Source organism: Corvus moneduloides, chromosome 10 (genome assembly GCF_009650955.1).
Source record: "Corvus moneduloides isolate bCorMon1 chromosome 10, bCorMon1.pri, whole genome shotgun sequence".
NCBI classification, from domain to species: Eukaryota; Metazoa; Chordata; class Aves; order Passeriformes; family Corvidae; genus Corvus; species Corvus moneduloides.
Genome location: NC_045485.1, coordinates 5,560,028 through 5,577,745, shown reverse-complemented (window position 1 = coordinate 5,577,745; position 17,718 = coordinate 5,560,028). Strand labels below are relative to the sequence as shown.

General features: G+C 44.9%; 1 protein-coding gene across 4 annotated transcripts in view; it reads left to right on the top strand.

Annotated features, from left to right (window-relative positions):
• Positions 1 to 995: 995 nt before the first annotated feature.
• LOC116448664 (glypican-5-like) overlaps positions 996 to 17,718 on the top strand; it is a 338,454-nt gene continuing 321,731 nt past the window's right edge. For 2 of the 4 annotated variants that reach the window (XM_032119431.1, XM_032119432.1), the window contains exon 1: positions 1,061 to 1,226. In XM_032119431.1, the coding sequence (XP_031975322.1) occupies positions 1,061 to 1,226 (166 nt within the window). Of the gene's footprint in view, positions 1,227 to 17,718 lie in introns of all 4 variants that reach the window. The other 2 variants (XM_032119434.1, XM_032119433.1) reach the window with 2 other exon arrangements.

The window sequence follows — 17,718 nt, the reverse complement described above, 5'->3', positions numbered from 1 at the left end:
TCCCCCGCTGCTCCAGAAGCACATTAGAAGCATCTTGAGGGTTGCAAGTAACCTTAAAGAAATCAGACATAATGGCCTCAAACAATAGTCATTCTTGTAGCTGGTAACGTGCTCCATATGCGTGAGAGATACTGTGCAAATGGGACTCTTTGTGGGAGACTGCTTGGGTCTGGCTTCTCTGGAAATTGAGTGTTTTTGTCAAATGGAAAATATTCATAGGTGTTGAGCGTAGTTCTGTGCTCAAACGCGTGGTAAAGCAGTTGACACTGCTGGGGGGCAGTGGAAAGATCGCAGACCACCTTTCTGAAGGTGGTGTTATCCCCAGGAGGGGGCTATGCCCCCCAAACCATATAGGATGGAATTTCTGCTGGCTTTTGTACAAATGAACAATTTGTATCTGCAGTCGGGTGTATAACGATATGTTTCCTGGGGTGAAGTTTCTGTTCTCTGCAGGGACTGTTGGCTGGAGTTAACACTTGTCTCACGAAGACCCTTCCGTATCGTCTGCTAGCAATTTCAGGATCGAAACAAACCGCGCACGAGTGTGCAACCTGCAGTGCTTAGGGGCTTTATACCTCCTGCTCTGTTTGCCCTCTGTACCTTGTTCTTAACAACCCAAGGCCGAGAGTGCGCATTTCCCTTGGTGCTGATCTCCCTTCTTCTGGCACTCCTGGGTGCCTTGCATTGACCTGGCTGTGCAGCCTGGGTGCGCAGGGACCGCACCGCAGCGATGCTCAGCGCAAACTTCAGTGCGGGCGTCCCGCGGGGCCGGACGGCAGCGGCGCGGCGCTCCCGCTGCCCCCGAGCGCTCCCGCGGCCGCCGCCCGGCCCCCCGCCCTGCCGGGGCTCCCTCCCCGCTCCCGGCCCTGCCCCCGCCGCGATCGGGGGGCGGCGGCGCCCCTCGGGCCCCGCGGGGAGGGGCGGGGAGGGGCGGCGGCGGCCGCTCCCGCCGAGGAGGAGCGCGGGCGGCAGGCGGGGGCAGCGCTGCCGCCGCCGGGACCGGCTGAGGGCCCGCGCCCCTCAGCGTTCGGGCCGCCCGCGGCCGTGGCCGGGGTGCGAGATGGCCGCCGGCGGATGCCGCACGGTGCTGGGGCTGTGGCTGCTGGCGGCGGGGCTGTACGGCGCGGTGGCGGCGGGCAGGTCCCCCAGCTGCCACGAAGTGCGGACGGCGTTCCAGCTGCGGCAGATCGGGCCCCTCAAGCTGGTCCCCGACGTGCCCACGGCCGGTCAGTACCGACCCACCCGCGGGTGGCCGCTCCGCGACGGGAGGGTTGCGGGGGCTCGGGGCTGGGGCGCGGGATCCCGCCGTGCCCTCTCTCTGGTGCCGCTGTTCGCCCGGCTCCCTCCGACCGGCGCGGCTTGCCCGCGGGCTCGGGGAGCGAAGCGCACGGGGCACGCCGCTGGCTAAAATAACTCAACATTTCCCGGGAAAGGAGAGCGGGAATACTTCTGCGCTTTTACATTGTGCAGGTGTTGCTTATCGGTCGCCACCGCAAGCGCCGGGGTTTTCATCCCCGCGTTTCAGACCTGTGCGGTCCCTTTGCTGAGTACCTGAGGTAGAGCGCTCCTCACAGGGAGGGTCCCTTTCGCAGAAGGCTAGTCAGTAGCCGGATAGTTTGGCAGGCTTGTTTTGCTGACCAGATGTGGGATCCTCTGACGGGTGGTGAATTCACCGCTAAGTTCTGACTTGCGAAGAGTCATCGTGCAGCTTAATTCAGGGGAGCTGTCATAAGGGAAGGCAGAGGTGACACCTTGGAGGGATGCAGCCAACAGAACTTGGCTTTTGCTTAGTTAAGCAGTAAGTCTGCAGCACTTGTGAAAGTTGATGAGCAGAGTGTTGTTCCATTTTGCCTTTTCACAGTTCAGAAACAATGCCTGTCAGCACTGAAAGGGAAAAGTAACACAGAGATAATAAGAATAGCCTCTTTTTTATTGCATATTCTACAACCTTACCCTGGTAAGGGGATGAAATACTTCATAATTAAACTCTCATGAATGTATCATATATTTAGATAATGAAGTCACATTCCTCAGTTTTACATGTTTTCCAATCTAAACAATTCAGTGAATCTGTTTTAAGAAAATGTTTACAGGCATTGGAATAAAAGAGACTGTCAACTTCCTAACGCAATTTCTGGCTACCTCATGCCACTGCAATTGCCTGTAGGTGTGTGGTGGTACAAGTTTCAATTTGGGTTGTTGTTTTATTATTTTTTCTTTTTTTCTTTTTCTTTTTTTTTTTTTTTTTTTTGAGAGCAGTTCAATTCAAAGCCTGCTGAGTTTGATGGAAAGACTTCTTTTCTTAGATGAGTTTTGGATATGTTCTCTGGCACAGGTTTCTGTCTTGGGGATTAAATTTGATAGGCCATTGGGCTGATCTCTTACGGCTGTAATCGATTGCAGAGTGCTGGTGATCTTCACTTTGCATGAGGTAGTTGAGATGACACAGGGGTGTAGAGTTATCTGTGGAGAAGGAAGTATTTGTCATTTTGTGGCAAGAAGAGATTTGCAGGAATGGCATTTTGAAGCTTGGTTATTACTGTTCTGTGCTGATAGAGGCATCAAATGGTGGTTGTTTTGGAGAGCTAAAAGAGAGGCAAAACAAGGCTTTCCATCCATTTTGATGAATGCTTAACCCTCTCTCCTGAGCTTTTCCTGGGAGAAGTTCCTCCAACTTTAAATCGATTCATTTACATTTTCTATAAAACTTTAGTGCTGTAGAGGAATCTTTCTCAAAAAGTTGTCTGCTTTCAGAAGGAAGGTGTAGATCCTGTGATGCAGCAGAAAATCATAGAATGGTTTGGGTTGGGAGGGACCTTAAAGCTCATTTAGTTCCAACCCTCCTGCTGTGGACAGGTTTCATTGTCTTCTTGTGTCCTATTGAACTTTACTGTTGAATAACAAGCTCTCAGAAAAGAAATGGTGAGAGAGAAGGTGAGGGAGGGTAATACGCTTTTAAATTTTAGCTCATAAAGGTTTCCTTTGAAGAGGGTTGGAGCAGCGCTGCGGACAAGTGGTGCATATTGATCTTCCCTGTTCATTGAGTATTACTCTTGCTCCACCAAAACTTGTGTGCTTTAATCCCTTGCCAGGCAGTACTGCCTCCTGTCTTGTGCCCTCTTTTAATTAAATATTGAAGTGTTTTCTGGCATTTTCATGGGCAGCTGTTATCGGTGAATGTATCTTAATACATATACACATTTCTCCTGACATTGAGGCTTATTTTATTATGTATTTTAATGCCACACGAATGTTGAAGCATGTCCCCTGAAGATGTCAGATGTCAGCTAAAGTGGAGTAGTGGTGGGCAGCTGAGGGTGACACTGGGAAGCAGCGTGCTCAGCTGAATGGAGCCCTGAGCGAAGTGCCAGGAGCTTCCTGCTCGATTCTGCCCATGGGGGCCAGACCTGCCCCACCCTGGAGTGCTCCTCAGTCACCTGCATGTTGGTTTTGGCTTATTTTCTCTAAAAAGTGAAACTTTTGCAGTCCTGTTGTCTGTTTAGTAGATATTTTCAATCATAAGTGTTGAAAGCCCTTGGCTAATCTCCAGCCAGTATTTATAGGCTAATAAAACAAATCTGGCAGAGGTTAAAGTCTTAATGATTATTAGGTCCTTAGACCCTTCAGGAAAACCAGCAGTTCAGTCAAGGAGAGAGGCCCAACCCAGCGCCTGGAGAGGGACCAGCAGACAGACTGTCAGGTGTATATTTTCTGTCTCCTCTTATGGGTGCTGTCCATTTCACCTGTAATAAAATGAAATACTTGGGAGAGTTAGTAGCCTACACCCTCCTGTGGCTTTAGCTGTGGTTGCAGTGCTGAAGCTGTAAGGCGGTGGATCTGGGGTACAGCAGTGGATCCTGGATCCAAGCCTCGTAGGGACTGGTGGACTGGGAGCTGCTTCCCCGTGTGCACCTGTCTGCAGACAGGTTCCTGGGGTTGCTGAGTGGGTGTGAAAGGGGTGTCAGCATGGCCTGAAGTGAGGTGAAGAGTTGCTTTGGGCAGGACCTGCCAGCCTCCTGGATAAAATGTGGTGGCAAGGGAAGGAGGAAGACTCCTAAGGGGGGAAAAAAAAAAAAAAGGCTTTTGTTTTAAGGAGTGCTGTGAATCTGGCAGCAGCCTGCCTGAAAATCGTCACCTGAATGAGCTCTTGGAGATGACCAGGATTTGCTTTCAAATTTCTCTTCCACAGCTTCCCCCAAAAGACATGAGGTATTTTTCTTCTCTGAAGTCTAGTCCACTGATGATTGCAGGGCTAAGGACATGTTTGGTTTTGAGATGAGTAAGATACCGAAATAGGAGGCATTTTTAAACAGCAGATCTCCTTGGTCTTTCTGTAAGACCCCCTTCTCCTCTAGTGGAATCTGTGCTTCTATCTGGTACCCTACTTTTTTTGGAACAAATGGAATGTTTCAAGGGTAATCTGCTGCAAATAGCAAAGATTGGTCAGGTAAAGGTACTGCTGCCTTGGCTGTGATCCACATGAAGGGTTTTTTTGTGCCTTCCACAGACTGAAAAATAAGGTAATATGTTCCTGATCTTGTACTTTGATTATCACAGGCTGAGCTGGGATGTTTTTGTAGGAGCTCCTTGGTTAACATTTTGATGAGGGAGGAATTCTAAGCTGTCTCCAAGGGTGAAGGGCTGTGTTAATCCTGCCAAGGGACTAAGCCTTTGGTTCCAGGGAGTCTAGATAGCTCCAACCTGACGCGTGCTGCCACGTCTGGAATGGCTCCCAGACAGGGGCTGCGTTGGTGATACCCTGCGAGCCCTGGGTTGTGTTACAGCATCCACCGCGCCCTGCCACGGGCTCTGGGAGGAGTTCCGGATACTCATAGGTTTTTCTGGGGCATGGAACACGGTGGTGCCTGCCTGTCACTGCTTTCCAAGTTCTCGGTAGGAAAACTGAATGAACCCAACTGTAATCTGAGACTTGACTGCATTCAGGCAGTGAATCGTAGCAGAACCAGAATAAAAGTCCTCTTGTGATTCCTTTGGTAATCGTGTGACCACGAGAACATCCTACTCATTTACATATGCTCAGTTCTCCCTCTGGCTTATTGACTACTGTCTGAGCATGCAAAAAACCCCAGTCTGTAAACATATGGTAAGTAGAGAGAGAAGAATTAGGCTGATTTCTGGGAAGCATAGAAAATGTCATTTGTGAAAGAATTTTAAGAACTCTTTACCTTGTAAGTAATCATCTTGTAGAAAACTACCAAAGGTATGATTAGCTTTATCTTGCTGTACTACTGCTTTACAAGGAGCATGGAAGATGCCCAGACTGTGTTCAGGAATTTGCTTCTGAAGGGCAGGTTTTGTTTTACTAAAAGCTGCTTTATTCCCCTATGTCATCCTGCAATCAGCAGGAGTGTTCATTGCTGTGTATATATTGAATATCCCATAGTAGAGCTGGACATGCATTAACAATTACACATTAAAACTGTTTTACTTTCTGATTAATGACAGGCAAGTCCTAGATTCCCACCAGAAGCCCCTTGCTGCATGTGTGCATGCATTAGACCGGATCTCCTCCCATCTCAGCCTGTGGCACAGCTCCCATGTGTGTTGAGAAAGGAGCATGAACTAGGTACTTATTTTGTATATGTCCAAGAATCTCTATTAAATTGTCCATTTTATTATGAAGTGGGTCGTGCCGTATTTTATTTTCCTGTTTCTCTTTTATTATCACTCAGCTTTTTAATTCTGTGTTCCTAATGAGAACACCTTGGTTCCCCTGGTAAAGGTGTAGTGCAGAAAGGCATTTTGCTCACAGCAGCATTCTGTCGATGTCTGCTGTGTGCCAGAGGAGACATGGACTTGCTGCACTGGCTCTGGGAACTTTGTCCCATCAGAATGAGAGACTCAAATCCTCTGGTGTGAGCTGCAGTTTGTACTTGGGTATTCTGTCCACACCTGTGTGTGTGGTAGTGTGGGGCTGCCTTCAGTAGGGTGGATGAAGGGTACATCTGGGAGGAAAGATTGCTGGATGAGCATAGTTCTGCTTATGCTTAAGAACTGTATAAGGGTGGTTAAGATTTTTAAAAAGGTGCAAAAAATAGTCCTGTTTCCATGAGGTTCCTGTTTCTTTTTGACAAACCTGATTGTTAACACAAGTTTGAAATGTCCTTGGCATTACCTTGCAGCTTGTTACAGCGGAAGGTGTTTTTCCTGTTACACTTTGTATTTGCTTATTTATGAACACACAGGCTTCCTGGTTATTTATATCACAAAGGGGGTGATATACCTGTTGGAGGGGGGTGGATTGATCCAATGTGAGATGGATTCTGTTCCCATCTTTGTCCCTCTCCGAGTAGCCCAGAGCAGTTGTGCCTCAGTTTCCCTGTCTACATCTTATATCACAGTATATTACTGCAAGCAGCTTTTATTACTGAACAGCTGCCAGGGAAGGGTGGTAGATCGCAGCCAGAAAAAATATCGCTGAGCTATACCTTCACTTCTTCAGGCTGACTTTCACTTAATTTTTTCTTTAAATGAAGGAAAAGGCTAGAAGTTATGTTGGTTTCTGAACTGGAAGCTGAACCTGAAAGCTGTCCTACCTTCAGTTCTCTGATCCAGCCTCTGAGCAGTCTGGGGCTGTGGTCTGTACTTGCTGAAATAGCTGTTGTGAGTAGAAGGAAAGCTATGCTTTTGCAGCCTGCAGCTCCTCTGGAGTAAAGGATCCTTCCTTCATTAGTCTTTGGATTTTATAGCACTCTTCAGGCTCAGACTGTCAACAGAAGTGTTAACCTAAAGCTGGTGATGACTGTGGATAAAGGCAAGATCTCGCCAGCAGTAACATCTTTTTTTCCGCTTCTTTTCCCATGTCTTAAATTTCTGTTTGACGCAGGACCAGCTGCCCACTCTGTAATGGCCTCTTGGGAGTAATCTATAGGCAGAAAAAATGTGTTTAAACTTACTTAATGCCTCATAAAGATGGAATTGCTGTTCCACTGCCAGACGGAAACCTGTAGTTTTCGTGTCCATAAGCCCCAAAAAACATTGTCCTTGGTGACTTGCATGAGCATTTGGTCCAGGTGAGAAGAAAAATGACTTAGTTACTCAGATCAGCCTTTCCTGTAAATGTCTTGGGAAGGTATCCAAGAGTCAGCAAAGAACCTACTCTCCCCCAGCGCACAATCTTCTTGTCAGACTGAGTCAAGTATTGCTATAATTCACATGGTCTATTTAGTCTCTGAAAAATCTCTGCTGAAAAGAGTATGTAGCAATTTTTTTTTTTTTAATGGTCAGCTCAAGATCTGGTGATTCTGGTGTTGAACTGGATTTTGGAATGGAAAACAAGCTTAGTAAGAAATGACTCATCCTTAAAATACTGGTGGCTCCCAAGAGCTGCCTCTGTAATACTTTTATGTGCCACTGAAGTTTTGCTACCAGATTGTTATCAGAAAATAATATAAAAATAATGTTCCCACCCCACCATGCCAGTGTGGCAGGTCTGAGCAGACAGTTCTTAACCAAAGAGCAGTACTGATGAAAAGGCACTAATGTGGTAAGTGGAAACAAAGTTAGCATCATAATCACTATATAAATCAATAAAATAAATATATCAAAATAAGTAAGAGCTTTTATAAGGATAAATCATGGAAAAATGGCATAGCCTGAGGATCTGTAAAAAGCAAGGATACGTGTAAAATGCCCCCTGGGTGGTGAAAGGGTTTTGCTTTTAAACCATGTAAAACTAGAGCTAGAGTTCTAAATATTACAAAGTCTTTGTAATTGAATCTTTGTCCCATGAAAGTATAAAATGTCATAAAGAGGCATATATTTCATAATAGTTCAAATGCATACTCATCGCATACCAGTTTAGAGCACAGCTTTTGCTTCTAGGGGAGAATACAAATTTTGGTGGACCAGAGTCAATTCCCAGACAGCAGCCAGACCTGTGACAAAATTTATACTGAGTGTATCAATGTGTTGATTAGGTATCAGTATTTAAGATGATAGCTTCATCCTCATATCCATGAAGATACATTTAAAGGTATTTGCTTTGTTCACATACAAGTAACTTCTGAGCAGCACCAGTGGATGAAATAAGGTATCTACCTAATATTTACCGGTTTATCCTAAGGATAGAATAAGACAGGGAGGAAAGCCTGTTAAATCTTCTACCCAAGTAGTTAAGATTTAGTGTTTTGAGGCAGTATATTATTTGATGGAAAAACAGAAAATATTTCTGCACAGTGTCTTGTGTTTAGATCCACAGAAATAACCAGAGCCTCAAGCTAAGAGCTGGGTGTGCAGGATTACATAGCACAGACCGAGGGGGACAAGGTTTTTTTCCTGTTTTGTGTCCTTCCTGACCCAGGGTGGTCTGTAGATCCGGGTGTGCTGGAGACTGAGCCTGGTCTGGACAGGGAACTGCCTGAGTTGTGCGTGGAGTAGCCATAGCAGGACTGTGCTAACCTGCTCTGGCACTTTTTTATGGCTGCATTTTGTTCCTTACAACAGCTCAGTATTTTTTATAGCAATGCTGATGGTGATGCAGTGAGCCCTTTGTGTCTGAACTGCTGTAGCTGGTCCACTGGACTATCCTGTAGAAGAACCTAAGGACCATGTTTGCCACCCTATTTTAGGATGTGAAATGAAACTCAGGTGGCTTTGCTAATTCCATACTGAGTCCAGTAGTCTTGTGGTGTTTGATAGCAGGTGAAGCTACACAGCTTAGTGGGGTGGCACCCAGAGGATCCGATCCTCTGGCTCAACAGTGGTCTCCTGTACAAGGTGCTGCCCAAAGGCTTACCCTGGCAGTCTGACAGATGAGTTTTACAGAGTGCTTGCTTGTCCTGGACCCTCCTGGGGCTCTGTGCCATTCTACAGCACCAAGGAGCTCAGCAGTGTTACACAAATGATTTATGATGGAGCAGTTGCAGCTTTGCCTCTTATGGATGCACACTATGCATACACTTCCAGGAGAATAAATCTGTTTTAGTCTTTTCAGTACATCAGTCTTAAAGGACGTTTATTAATTACCTTCTTGGTGTGTTCATACATGCATGATTAATGTGTAAAGTTTTAACTTGTGAAATTTCATGATACAAGCTGGAAGAATACAGAAAGAAATTAAGACAATGGAGGAATTTTGAGTATCACAGATGATACCATTACATTTATTTTGTGGACTCAAAAGTCTCAGGGGAGTTTCATTGATACATATCCTCAGGTTCTGTCTTGCATTTTGATAGCTAAAATATAGAAATAAAGAGCAAGTGTAGCCAGGCAATTGCATGGGAACTTCAGACCTGTAGAGGACAAAATTATTCCCCTGGAAGTAGTCTTTCCACTCTTTTTTTCTTTTGAAATATGGTTTTCAACCTTTTTTATGTAATTCTGTGCTGTATTCTGCCTTTCTCTGCTCTTACTGAGTTTCTATTAATACTGATGGCCAGCATATATATGCACTTAAATTATATATATATATATGGTTTTTTTTGGTCTTCTGATGACTCTGCTTCCTTCCTGGGGTCATGGTCTTTCTCTCTGTAGAGTTCTTCCATTGCATGGTGGATGTGAAAGCTGTTCTGGAGGCCATCCTTCTGCAAGGAGCTCCTTCTGACAAAGAGCCCCTGCGCAGACCACCGTCACCTCCTTTAAAAACAAATGAGAGACAAATTTCAGAGAGCTGCACTTGCAAACCTGACAATATCAGCTAGGTCACGGTAGCTTTGTTTGGCAGCTAGTTAAATTGGATAGTTGGGCACATCCCTAGATGTTAATGGTTAAATGTATTCATTGTTCCAACAAGGCCCCTATTCATAAGGGGGCTATTCTGTGCTCGTTATGCATGCATAATTCCCATTAATGCTCCTGGGGGTTAAGGATGTATAGTGGGGGGGAAAACGAAGCTGATGTTTACACACCCGTGTTTGCACTCAGAGAAGAGGTTTCGTAACACAGGAGAAACTGATTGTGTTTCCAGAGATCCCTTAACTTTAAGGAAAACTGTAAATCTTTGGTTTAGAGAGGGAATGAGAGTGGAGGAGAAAGTGACACTTGCATAAGCACCTACTTCCTTGCACACCATACTTTGTCAATGACTAGAAATACTACACCAGTGCTATTATTGTAGAAGCTTTTGAAAGTGACTAAGTGCTTGGAACTTCAGGGTTCTTATTTGGGTATCAAAACAGCGACTCCGAATTTTTAACTTCTGGCAAAAACTTTTGCAAACTTTGACTCACATTAATCAGGGTGATGAGATCTTGCAATTTATTATACGATATGGGTGTTTCCATAGAAAACCTTCAGATTTAAGATTCCTCACTCTTAGGTGCACATCAAAGTCGTGTAAAAGCCATAAAGAAGCTAAGCACTGCATAAGAAAGCCTTTCAAGTTCCAGCAAGTGCTTGAACTACTGAAGGTTTTGAAGTGCTCTAATCTCTGACATGGGTGACGTGCTAGGCTAGCACTTTTTTGTTTTGTCACAAATCATCCATGCACATAGTGCAAAGGGACCCTGACAAAGTCATTTTACTTTTGAAAAGGTCTGCTTTTTTTCCTACCATTATGTCTCCTATTCACATCTACATGTTTGCTTCCACTTTGTTCAGGTCTAAGTAGCAGGGCATTTGCATAGTCTTCCCTTTGTTCTCAGTAAATATGGAGTAAAATGAGCAAGATCCGTGCTGTGAAATTAAAGCTCTACTCTTGAGAGATCTTAAGGGCCAAATCCTCACAAAAGGTGCAGCAACGTAGTGCCAAAGGAGCTGGTGTCCAGGAACAGCTTGCTCTGGGTGTTTATGCTAGGAAATGTGAATAAAGGGAGACTAATCTGTTGAAAACTGGATGTAATTAGAAAAATACACTGCTGAGAGCTGCTGAAAGATTAGAATAACAGAAAATAGTACTGAAATAGACCTGAAGTGATCATCTGGTCCATTCCCTCTACTTGTGGCCAGAATAAACTGTTCAAATCAGTGAGAGAAGATCACAGCCTTTTTAGTCTGTTTGTTCCAGTGCTTAATTACCTTACTGTATAGGTTTTTCCTAATGCAAAACCTAACTCTTCCTTGCTAAAATACAGGCCTTTTGCTTCTTACCCTATCCTGAGGACCTTCCTCTTTGCACTAACACTTAATGTGACAATTGCTCTGGTTTGTTCTGCTTTGAAACAATGCTCTGTGCTTTTGCACTGGTCACAGAGCAATAAGCTTGTTGGTGTAAATGAATCTAGCTTAAATGCACCTGGAATGAAGTGAATTCCAGATGTGGTGACTCATTAAGGATTATAACTTGACTTGGTGTTGGAGCCCTAAGAATAGGTTTCGTCCTCCTTTATAAGTTTGAGTATTGTGAAGAAGGAGCAGACGTAGAGTGTGGGGATATGAAATTCCAGGATCAGGAAGGCAAAACAACAAATTCATAGATTTGCTATGTAGTGGTGGACAGGAGCATGCAGAAAAAGCAGTTTTCAAGTGATCAGACTTTGAGCAGCAGTCGAGTTGCAAGGCTGCTAGTGGGAAACTGCATTGTTGTAGCAAGGCATCACGGAGATGCGTGGAGATATGGAGCATTTGCTCCTAACTTAAATAAAATATTCACCCTAGATTTTGCTGGTGGTAGGCAGTTCACTATATTGCAGGTGTGTAGGTGAGGTGGCAATTAGGCTACTGAAAACAGAAGACAGTTATCAAAATTTTAAGTCTTGCAAATAGACGTGGGATTTCCAGAGCAAGTCTGAGTATCTCTAATTTTCCCAGTCGAGGGAAGCTCTGGTCCTTAACCCTCTGTTTTTCAGTGTTTCACTGTTTTGGGGTGTTAATTCTTGAGCACTGTTTTATTGTTACCAATGTAGGGAAATTATTCTTTGTGGCTGAAAAAGGCTCAAAGTTTGTCTCCAGGTTGATTTGGTCTTGCTCCAGATCCCTATAATCCAGTCCTTTGCTGCCAGCAGTGTAGCCATACCTGGCATGATGCTGTGCCCAAATTCAGATCGTGCTCCACTGCTCCAGGTCAGAGCTCATGTCTTGCCTCCCCAAAGCATGTCTGTCTGTCTGCATGGCTGGACTTTACATGGCTTGTCCTGGGACTCTCTCAGAGGTTGAAATCATGGAATGGTTTGGGTTGGAAGGGATCCTAAAGATCATCTCATTCCAAATCCTACTACAGGCAGGGACACCTTCCCCTAGATGAGGTTGCTCAAAGCCCTGTCTAGCCTGGCTTTGAACACTTCCAAGGATGGAACATCTATAACTTCTCTGGGTAACCTGTGGCAGCGCCTCACCACCCTCACAGCAATTAATTTCTTCCTAATATCTAATATAAGCCTACTCTGAGTTTGAATCTACTCCTTGTCCTGTCACTCCATGCTCTTGGGAATAGTTCCTCTCCTTTTTTTTTTTTTTTTTTTTTTTTTTTTTTTTTGGTTTGTCTCAGGTACTGGAAGGCTGTAATTAGATCACCCTGAACCCTTCTCTTCTGCAGGCTGAACAATTCCAATTCACTCAGGCTCTCATTGTAGGAGAGGTGCTCCATCCCTCTAATCAAATGTCAAACCATTATGTATGTCCTGTGTTCCTGCCCCATTGTCCTTCCATAAGGAAACCTAAAAAAGCGGGAGCTGGAAGGATGGAGTGATGGTTTTAGAAGGAACAGGGGCTTGCTAAGTAATATTTGGGGAACAGCACCCAGAGGTTGATATGGTTGCTCTGTGGTGGTGGTGAAAATATTTCCTCCCTGCAACTCACAACAAGAATCCAGCTTTCAGAAGAGCAGTGTTTCTTCTCTTTTTATATGGGTGGTTAAAAGGAGTGGTGTAATGAATGTGAAGGCAAGAGAACAAAGCATATGTAGAAAAACCACTGGCTTCTCAAAACAGAGTAGGGCTTTTAAAAAAGAAATCGGAAGCACAGCTCTCAGAGAAAGGCTTTCAAACTTCTGCTCAGAGAAGGCTTGACTTTAATCTCCTAATCTTAGTTTTGAAGTTTGGGAAAAATATATCTGTTACCATTGGGAGCAGCCCACAGTTGTATTTGGCTAAAGCATTGTATTTTCAGTTTCAAACTGCAATAATTAAATTTACTCTTTCTAATCTGGTTTGCCTTAGATATGTCAGGAAATATAAACATTTGCATTCCCCAAAAAGCAGCTGTGGTTTGGCTGTACCTGGTTGGGATCTAAACTTACTGGGAGCTTCCCCCTTACTGGTAACAGACCTGCTGTGCTCTGTGGCCTTCTCTGATAGAAATAAACCCCAACTGGGATGAAAAGTGTTGGTGTCATTTGTTGGCAGGGCTGTTGGCTTACATGTGGAAAGTTTGTTCTAAGTCACTATCACAGGTGCCAAAACATTAGCTGAGTAGCGAGGGCTGCCTGGGGCCAGCTTGTGTCAGCTTGGCTGCTGTGTCTCCGGTGGCTGCCATCCCCAGCCTGGCTGCCTTGTGAACTGCTGGCCTCTGGCTTTTCCAAAGGGAATTGAGTGGAGCCAGCACTGCCTGCCCGTGTATCCAGCTGGTTTCAGGCAGCTCTGGGACACGGGGGCTGTGCTGGGCACCCCGAGTGGGAAGCTCTGGAGCTCCATGCTGGTGGTTCTGAGTGGAATAGCACAAGTGGGAAGGGAAGGATAATCAGTTCAGTGTGCTGTGAAGGTGCCTTGTTGGAGTGATGTCAGGGAAGAAACATGATTTCTTAATTTATATAACAGGTGCAGAGGGTCCAAATCAAAAGCAGGCTCCGGGAAGACCCTGAACACGGCACATAGCAAAGGGCACTGTCCACTAGGAATTGCTTACTTGTCTAAGCAAACTAATGGAAGAGGTCTTCCTCTTTTCCATGTCTGAAACAAAGTGTGGAGCCTAAGGGATTGGCCTAAGGTCAAACATACATTTTAATATTGGCAAATGTAGGAGCCCATCAGAGGTTTCCACTCTGGTTTTTCAAAAGTTATTTGCCTGTGGTCCCAGCTTAAAGGCTTTTAGGACATCGTCCTGCTTCCCCTCAGCCTTCGGGAAGCAGCATCTGTTTCAGAATCCAGTATCCTGGCTCAAGAAATCCCAGAAAGGTACAGTTTTCCTGCTGAACACACTGCTGGGGTCCTGGAGAGGGTGGTGGAATGTGTCCTGTGCAGTGAGCTCGGCTGCTTTCCAGCTTAGGGTTATGGCTGGTACCCAGAAGTCAGGGAATGGCCCCTTCAGGTGAGATTTCATTGTGGATGGTCTGCAGTTCTCCAGCTCTTCATTCCTGTCTGCTCCTGGTACAATCAGACCATCCTCCATGCTCTACGCAGACAGAACAGAGCACGGCCCAAACAAATGAGAAAGGGCAGAAGGCCAGTCCCATCCTGAGCACTGCCATGTGCTTAAGGGGAAGTACTGTTGTGGCCCTTAATTTCATGGGGGTTAGATTAACTTTGCTGGTGGGCCCTCACTGCTTTTTAGACCACTGAATGCGGTCACCAACTCCATGATGTGTTTGGGGTTTTAGCTTCTTGACCTTCCATTGGTTTTTATTGAATGCATGCAGCTAAAAATCACAAGCAACTGTCTGAAATCAAATGCAAGTTACTCTAAGGTAATGAAAGTTTTTCTAAATTATAATTCTTTGTAGGTTCATTTTTCTCTTTAATTTTGATTTTTCTTATTAAGGGTGAGTTTTCTCAGGTTTCCTGGCTGTGATCCTTGTTCCAGGATCTGCTTAAGAGTTTGACCCAAAGCTCTCTGGGTACAGAGCTTTGTTAGTCTCAAACTGCTAAATCCCACAGAAGCATGAAGCCTAGTGCTGTGTCTAGCTGTGTTTCATTGTATTTTGTATGACTTCATGCCACTGGGTGTCTCCATTGACATCAGGGGGTGCTGAGCCAAGTTCTCTCTGATGCTGCTTACCTTTCCTCTTCCCTGCACACGTTGTCTAGCGTGGGAGAAGTCATCTGAGCGTAAATCTAGGTTCAAACTAGACTATCAAAAACAGCCTCCTGGTGCCCTGTGTGTGACCAGTGGGGCTGTCAGCTGGTTCCTCTGCGTGGTTATGCTGAATGAGTGCTCCTCTCCAGTTACTGTCACGTATGTTCTCCCTCTCCTGCTGTGGGATGCCTCCCAATGCTTGTGGGTCCAATTGGTGGCATCAAATTCCAGTTTCAGAGCAGTGACAGCACAGTGGCATTGTCTGCATAGGGAACGAGATGCGGAGACCTCGTGATGCTGTAGTCTTGCTGCAGCCTGTTTTAATTAATTACCGTGTCATGGGTGATGAAGTTGAAGAATTGGCCCTAGTGAGGGATGTCTTGTCTAGTAATCAGTTGCTTAGTTCTGGTTCAGCTCTGTAAATGATTGCTCTTCTTTTTGTGTAAATAGTATTAAGAGTGCAATGTGCTTTTCTTAAAATTCTTGGGTATTTCACCTAGGTTTTTGTAGTTCTCCTCTTTCCTCTCCCTAAAAATAAATTATGAAACTGAGAATGGGATCCTAAAGAAATCTGTTCCAATAATGGTAAAAACTGATCAAAACCAGTCATTTCTCATTCTTAAGTCATGCATAAAAATGAAGTTACAGGCTTGCAGGACAAGCTCATTGAAAGCATTAGGATTTGGGTTGTAAAATTAATACTTAGGCACGATCAGTGTGTATTTTTAAAGAGGAGAAAACAGTTGTCTGAGCACTTGGCTTCATGTATGGCTTTGGCAAAACAGAAGTACTCAAATTTTGGGAGGAAAAGGGAGTATTGAGGAGTTGCTTTCCTCTCCTCTTGAATACTGTTCTTGCAGTTTCCCTTTCTGAGGCTGTGGCTCAAATGTCCAACAGTCCTATGGTTCCTTTAGGTTTATATTTGCTTTTGTTTCTTCTAGTCTAACCTTCTTACAAATTTTTTATGTTGGCAGATAAAATGAAGAAGAATAGGAAGTACGTTTTATCATGAACCTATCAGTATCTTTGAAATTTTCTGTGCTTTGCCACCTTATATGGATCTTACCACAGCAGGTAAAGCATATTAGGAAGTGGTTCCTATTAAAAAGTTGGTAAAACAGTTGTTAACATCTGAATTATCATTAGGGTTTGAAGTTGAGATGAATGAGGTGATTCACACCTCTCATAAAGAATTTTATGTCCTCCCTGTAGGACTAGATAGGCAGCCTGTGTGATTTGCATTCAGAAGGTGTTTTGTCTCACTGTACTGGGCTAGAGACCTGCTTCTTTCATTTATACACAATTCAATTTTGTTGTAAATGCAGGGCTCTATATGCCTGTGTTCCGGTTTAGGCTTTCCACCTCTTGTGGTTTCTGTGGCTCATTCTTCAGGTAAGGCAGGGTTCTGTGGCAGTGAAATGCTGTCCCCTCTGGACAGCAGAAATGCAGCTGTTAGTTTATTGTTGTCCTTGGATGATACGGAGTAGGAAGGTTATTACTAGACTCCTCTCAAAAATATTTTACATGTGTTTATGGTTTTTTTTTGGTGGTGGGGAAAAAATATGGGATTTACTGCTTGGAATGTGATGAGACACAGTGAAAGATGAGTCATAATAGACTCTAAATTAATGAAAGTTCTTGTGATTTTTCTCTCTCCTCTGCATTCAGTTATACATGCTGTCCCAGGAAAACAGAGGAAGGAGTTGGCATTGCAGTTAATGTAGAAACCCCCTTGTTGAAGATCCACTGATATCTACCAACCTAGGTTGTTTTATAATGTGCTTTACATACATCAGTCTTCATGCTTTTTTATCAACTGTAGGAGATAAAAGGATGGATCCTTGAGAGTATAAATCTCTTGAATTTGCATGTACTGTGTAATTAGCAAGCTCTTTAGCAGTCAGAGTCTTGCTGCCTTCCAGATAGATCCACATTCAAAGAATATCTCACTTAGCACTGGGCTCCTGGGAAGTTATTAAATGTAATCAGCGTTAAAGAATTTCACCCATTTAAGGAAGTACCAGGCCTGAAGAAGTGGCCACAGTGCAGTCCCTGGGCGTGGCAGGCAGTGCTTGCCTGCTGCACCTGCATGTACCAGGCAAGAGTCTCTTCTCAACTGCTCAGCTGTTAAATTTAAGAGTTTGGAGTGAAATTACTGTAAGGTGGGTTTTGTGCCTTCCTGCTGAAATTTTGCTGGTTCTGAGATTAGGGCTGGTAGGGGGGAGGACCGGAGGGAGCGGCTGGTGAACTGTGGGAAGTTACTTGCTCTTTGTTCCTTCAAGAGACGATTTCGAGCAGTAGCATTATGGCCATTTGGCATTGATGCCAAAGATGCGTCTTCCAACACCCTACTGAAAATCAGGCTGTTCTGGGAAACACTGGAAATTCTCTAATTGTAGGTGCTTTGTAGATGTGTTACAGGACTTTTTATTCCTGTGTATGTATGTGTTCCATCCCCTATTCCTCCTGTTTATCAGACTGAAGACCCCTTCCCTGGGAGGTGGCTGCGGCAGTGAGTGAGGGGTTTATGGCCCAGCTGCTCTGCATCACCCGCTGCTGTGACAGTCCTGTGGTGGAGACTCCTGCCTTGCTCCCCTCCCGCTTAGACCAGTTAAGGCAAATCACCTGTTAAAAGCAACCTGGCTGAAGGTGCCTGGGGCAGGTGGGGGGGGCTGCTCTTGGGATCTGTGCCACAGGTCTGGTAACAGGCATGAGGTGAGGAATAGTGACTGCAGCTGCCTTCTTAGCTCTTTGCCTTCAGCCTCCTGGGTGCAGCCAGACTTTCTAAGGAACAGCCTGGAAAACTGAGGATGAGTGACATGATGAGTTCTCTCCCTGCAACAGCTGCTCCTCCTTGCAGGGAAG